Genomic DNA, 6,419 nt, shown 5'->3' with positions numbered 1-6,419 from the left:
CAAAATATGACATTTAGAAAATGAAAAGAAAATATTATGTTAAAGATGTTAGATTTAAAAAAATATTTTAATAAAATAGAGAAATAATAGAGGATGAGGTGTAGAACGTTTTGAAAATGAGAATACGTTGATAAAATAAGAAAAAAATGTTTTTGAGTAAAATTCGACAAAAATTTGAAAGCCCAATGTGAGTGTTCTTACAAAACAAACACCTGCTGCGTGAATATTTTCTTGTCAAAGACAAAAGCCCAATATCTTAAAAATTAGTATTTATGTATGTAAATACTACATTATCCATACTTTACCGTATCTGATCATGTTAAAAAAAGACCACAAAAGGAGAAGTCGTACATAGAGATATCAGAAAAATGGGATATTACTAAACAAAAGAAACTGAATACCCCACCCTTACTTCATAGAGAAATCTGAACTCCAAAGCTAAAAAGCAGGAAATGCAACCCATATGATCCAAAAACAGTGCTACCATGCCCATTACTTCCCAGCCAGTAAGAGACCATGAAAATCTGCTACGGAACCGACATTCCGAGATAATTCCAAGCACCCCATGTGGGATTCTTCCATTTATTATCGTCCGTCTGGTGTCTTCCTCGTTGTTACGGCCTTGTTCTTGTGCTCAGTTTCCTTGTTCTCCTTCTGTTTTGGAGACCGTTGGCTGAGAAAATTCTTCTCAGGTTTCCTGACAATTTGGTTTCCATCATGTGGGAATCAGAGACCGAGTCAGTTGGAGGCAGAGACTACGGCAATGGCGTTCTTAGTTCTAGCAAGCATGGGGTCAAGACTGACGGGTTTGAGCTAAGGGGCCAGTCTTGGTATGTATAAAATGAAGACCAATTACATATGAAGAAATAAGAACCACAGTCAAAGATAGAGAATTAGTATCTTAATGCTAGTAAATCAATGTAATTAGAACAATTAGCAGGTCTAGAAGATGTAAGCTCTGGTAAGTTAAGCAACTTTTGTTCTGCATAAATGCAAAATAGTGCCTTTCGTATGGTAATGGTTATTTAATTCACCCCTAATAATTTTTGTAGAGTTAGTCTTTGATATAACTCTGAATTTTTCCTTCATTCATGCTAGTAAACCCAAAGCATGTAAGGTTCTGAAGCATTCGGTGGGTTTGTTTTGTATGTAGGTATGTTGCAACTGATATTCCTAGTGACCTTGAAGTTCAAGTTGGGGATGTTAATTTCCATTTGCACAAGGTAGCTAATTTTCTGCCTTACATAACAAATGTTTAAATTATACTTCTTGTGGTTTGAAAATTCGAAGTTTGCTAATTGATAATGCATGGATTTAATTTCATGTCTCTTTTCCTCCCCCTCTCTCTCTTTTATTGTTAAGTATCCCTTGCTTTCTCGGAGTGGAAAGATGAACAGGATTCTATATGAATCACGCGACCCAGACTTGAATAAGATAGCTCTGGATGACCTACCTGGTGGACCTGATGCTTTCGAGTTGGCAGCAAGATTCTGCTATGGAATTGCTGTTGATCTAACAGCAGCCAATATCTCTGGCCTGAGATGTGCTGCAGAGTACCTTGAAATGACAGAAGACTTGGAAGAAGGCAATCTTATATTTAAGACCGAAGCATTTCTAAGCTATGTAGTTTTATCCTCATGGAGGGACTCTATAGTGGTGTTGAAAAGCTGTGAGAAGCTCTCACCATGGGCGGAGAACCTTCAAATTGTCCGAAGATGCAGCGAGTCCATTGCTTGGAAAGCTTGTGCCAATCCAAAAGGAATAAGATGGGCATACACCGGAAGGGCCCCAAAAGATTCCGGCCCTAAATGGAATGACATGAAGGACTCCAGTCCCAGTAGAAATCAGCAGGTTCCTCCAGATTGGTGGTTTGAAGATGTTTCTCTCCTTAGGATTGATCACTATGTAAGGGTCATTACTGCAATTAAGGTCAAGGGAATGAGATTTGAGCTGATTGGAGCTGCAATAATGCATTATGCAGAAAAATGGCTAACGGGTCTGATAAGTGATGCAACAGGGGCAAGAGACGAAGGAAGCAATGGCAGCAATAGTTATACTAGTATTAGCAGCAGTAGTTGGAAGGGGGGCCTCCATATGATTGTGGCAGGAACTAAAGATGATCTTCCTCCTGTTCATTCCAAGGATCAGAGGATGATCATCGAGAGCCTCATCAGCATAATTCCACCACAGAAGGATAGTGTCTCATGCAGCTTCCTACTTCGGCTTTTGAGAATGGCAAACATGATGAAAGTGGCTCCCGCTTTGGTAACTGAATTGGAGAAACGAGTGGGAATGCAGTTTGAACAGGCTACATTGCCAGATCTTCTTATTCCATCTTACAATAAAAATGAGACAATGTACGATGTGGATCTTGTTCAGAGACTTTTGGAGCATTTTTTAGTTCAAGAACAGATAGAAAGTTCGAGTCCGAGCAGGCAATCTTTTTCCGACAAACACATGTATGAAGGTAGCCATAGGATTAATAACCCAAACGCTAAGATGAGAGTGGCAAGGCTTGTTGACAGTTATCTTACAGAGGTGTCCAGAGATAGAAACCTCTCCCTCACAAAGTTTCAGGTACTGGCAGAAGCTTTGCCTGAATCTGCAAGGACCTGTGATGATGGACTTTACCGAGCAGTTGATTCTTACCTCAAGGTAAGTCCTTTTTCCTAAAGTTCTTCTTCTTAATGGATGTCAGTTTAAATATATTACACAATAGAGAGGGTACCCAATATGAGAATTTTGTACACAAATGACAAATTGAGTTGCTTTGCAGTTAAGTGTATGCTATCTCATGCCAGATCAGCGTGCTTGATTAGTGTAAGAAGTAAAATTAAAAGACTTAGGTTAGGTTTAGATAGTGAGTTGAGATAAAAGTTGAAAGTTGAATAAAATATTATTAGAATATTATTTTTTAATATTGTTATTGTTTTGAGATTTGAAAATGTTGAATTATTTATTATATTTTATGTGGGAATTTGGAAAAGTTGTAATGATTAGATGAGATAAGATGAGTTGAGATCAATCCTGAATCCAAACGGTTAAATTTCCTGCTTCTCTGCATCAGAGGAACTCTGCAAATCATTTCTTTTCTATATGCATGTAAGCGTGTTATGAATATGAGCATGCATCCAAATCTGCGTACCAGAGATTCAAAATTATAATTGACATGTTTAAAATAGGTTCACAATTTTAAGATATGGATGTAAACAGGAAAGTTCAGAGAAATGCAAGAAACCATACCATGTGAAACTTTAATTCCCCATAGATCGATGGAGAATGTACGCGAAGACATACTTGTTGTTTAGCAGACATATAATGGCATGCTTTTGGTTGTAACTTGGATGCCATGGTCTCATAAACATTATAGTAAATCAAATATCATGTGATGAACAAAGTATTTAGAAAGTTATAGATTCTATTACAATTCATATACGTCTAACAAAGTAACAGGCCCATCCAACGCTGTCTGAGCATGAAAGGAAACGACTTTGCCGTGTGATGGATTGCCAGAAGCTCTCAATCGATGCATGCATGCATGCTGCCCAGAATGAACGGCTTCCATTAAGAGTCGTCGTGCAAGTCCTCTTCTCTGAGCAGGTAAAGATAAGCAATGCAATAGCCAACAGCTCCCTGAAAGAAGCTGGTGAATCTCAATACCAGCCAGTGATCTCAAACCGGAAATCACTGCTTGAAGGGACTCCGCAATCATTCCAAGAAGGATGGACAGCTGCCAAGAAGGACATTAACACGCTCAAGTTTGAGCTCGAGAGTGTGAAAACCAAGTACCTTGAGCTCCAGAATGACATGGAGAATCTGCAGAGACAGTTTGATAAAATGGTAAAGCAGAAGCAGACATCAGCATGGAGCAGCGGGTGGAGGAAATTAAGCAAATTTACCAAGATGACTACTTTAGAAAGCCAGGATAATGGGCATCAGCTCCCAAACGCTGCTGAACAGACTAGAAAGACACCTAGAAGATGGAGAAATTCAATATCCTGATAGATTAGAGAGCTGCAGTTGAAAAGAGAAAGATACGCCCTAAATTTTCATCTTGTGTTCCAAAATTCCTTTCCATTTGTTTCGTTTAGTTGTGGGAGTAAATGGATCCTTCACTACATGGCAAGGCAACTACCTTAGAAAACTCCCTTTGTTGCAATAAGCTACCAAAATATGCCATCGTGTCTGTTGTGAGTTTTTTGCAGTCTTTATCATTGTTGATATGATCTTGTACTTTTTTTTGCGTCAATTGTGGAAAAACATTTAGTCTTAACATGGGAAGCTGAGTTAATGCCTTGGATGAAAGGCACAGTACCCTCAACATATCCATACTTTCACACTCCTAATATGGATAGATTGAATTCGGGAAGAAAACGTAAAGAAATGGAGATGAAAGATAAAACAGAAAAATGCTGCCATTGTCCCATAACCTGAAGGTCCATAACACATGGAAGAATGTCAATGTACTGCAAAAAGGAATGTCACTTCCCACTGAGATTGTGGGCAATTACATGAGTCCCACCATCAATATAACAAAGCACGGACGCAGACTGAATTTATTTTAAAGTTCACTGACTTCGTATCTGAACTTTATTGACAGAAAATGAACATATAATAATGCCTTTAAGGATAGCTAGACCCACTGATGGCCCAATCAAGTGGTTTGTACAAGAGCATGCTGCGAATGCACTTACCAGCAGAAAGGCTCATTGACAGCGAGGATTGACACTAGTGCTCTTTGGCTGCTATATTCCATTAATACGAGTACAAACAGTCCTTGCATGGACACAGATGCTCTTTGACTGCTATATTCTCCACATTAAACTATTGAACTGTAGACAATTCGAGCTTCTAATGGAAAGCAGTGAAGAGATACGATCTGTCAACCATGATTCTCTCTCCATGACTTCCTCACATATTTAATTCCTTACTCTGTTTTGTATACGATCTTATTTTCCATGTATAGCATAATAGGCAGTGATTATATTTCCATGTAAAGCACAATAGACAGCCATGATGTTAGCTGTACATAACCGTTACTCACATCTGTAATTTATATTTAAGATGAATACAATACCAAAGGAAGGTGAGTTAGTTTTCCTACATGGTATCAGAGCCCCCAGAGGTATCACCAACGATGGAGTCTTCTACCTCTTCGATCCCACCTGTGTCAAATCCCTCTTCTCTTGAATTTTCACCATCTTCTCCTCATTTACCTGATATCTCCATTAAGCTAGCTTCCACCAATTATCTTTTGTGGAAAGCCCAAGTCATTCCCATTCTACGTGGCAATGGTCTTCTCGGCTATGTGCAAAATCAGGTTCCTTGCCCGTCGCAAACCATCATCAGTGAAGATGGTGTGTCTCGAACCAATCCAGCGGCAGCTATGTGGCTGCGCACTGATCAATTGATCCTTGGATGGATCAATAGCTCCCTGTCCGACGGTCCCCTGTCCCAAGTCATCAATAGTGAATCCTCTCATGATGCTTGGAAGGTTTTGGAGACTCTTTATGGTAGTCATACTCGGGATCGTCTTCAACAGATGAAGGGCGAGTTGCAGTCGCTCAACAAAGGCAGTTCTTCTTTAGAGGATTACCTGCACAAGGCTAAATCGCTAACTTTGTCTCTTCGAGGTGCCGGTAAGCCAATGGATGACGATGAGTTCATCATATGTATTCTTCGAGGCTTAGGATCTGAGTTTGATCCTATAGTAGCAGCTTTAAATGCTCGGGATATTTTTCCACCTCTTGAAGGGGTCATCGGCAAATTACGTGATTTCGAAATTCGTCTTCAAGCAGCACGAGTAACTTCTCCTAATGTTGCATTTTACACAAACCGTGGCAAAACCAATACAAAGTCTCGTGGACGTGGTCGTAATATTCCACCCAACCACACTACTTCTCAATCCCAACAAAAAGATGCTCGTTTTTCACATTCACGTTCAACTAGAGGTAATTCTGGAACTCGTTCTCAAGCTTTCACAAATCGTGGTGGACGTGGCCCTGCTCGTGGACGTGGTGGCATAACTTGCTTTCGATGTGGAGGCCCCAATCATAAAGCAGATGGATGCTTTGCCTCAGATGAGGAAGCAGAACAATTCAAAGCTTTTGCTGCACTCCAAGTTGCCGATACTACAGAGGACACCTGGTACCCCGACACTGGTGCAAATCATCATATGACATCTGATACCAGTGAAGTACAAGGTATTCATTCTTATCTTGGAAATGATTCTGTTATGGTTGGCAATGGAAATGGTTTACCCATATCTGGTATTGGACACGTCTCACTACCTGCTACTAATATCAAGCTCAATCATGTTCTTATTGTCCCTGATATTAAAAAGAAATTGCTATCTGTCTCTCAACTTACAAGGGAACATAACTGTTATTTTATATTTTATCCTTGGGGCTTTCTTCTTA

At 39.6% G+C, this 6,419-nt stretch overlaps 1 protein-coding gene across 1 annotated transcript; it reads left to right on the top strand.

Moving 5' to 3' along the window:
* Positions 1-357: 357 nt before the first annotated feature.
* On the top strand, positions 358-4,249 carry LOC122310910 (root phototropism protein 3-like). The gene is made up of 4 exons (XM_043125158.1): positions 358-830; positions 1,154-1,223; positions 1,363-2,655; positions 3,454-4,249. The coding sequence occupies exons 1-4, from the start codon at positions 718-720 to the stop codon at positions 4,000-4,002; spliced, it is 2,025 nt and encodes a 674-aa protein (XP_042981092.1). The 5' UTR covers positions 358-717; the 3' UTR covers positions 4,003-4,249.
* Positions 4,250-6,419: the final 2,170 nt, after the last annotated feature.

The sequence above is a fragment of the Carya illinoinensis genome, chromosome 5, assembly GCF_018687715.1.
Source record: "Carya illinoinensis cultivar Pawnee chromosome 5, C.illinoinensisPawnee_v1, whole genome shotgun sequence".
In the NCBI taxonomy this organism is placed as follows: Eukaryota; Viridiplantae; Streptophyta; class Magnoliopsida; order Fagales; family Juglandaceae; genus Carya; species Carya illinoinensis.
This window is presented reverse-complemented; position numbering and strand designations above follow the sequence as displayed.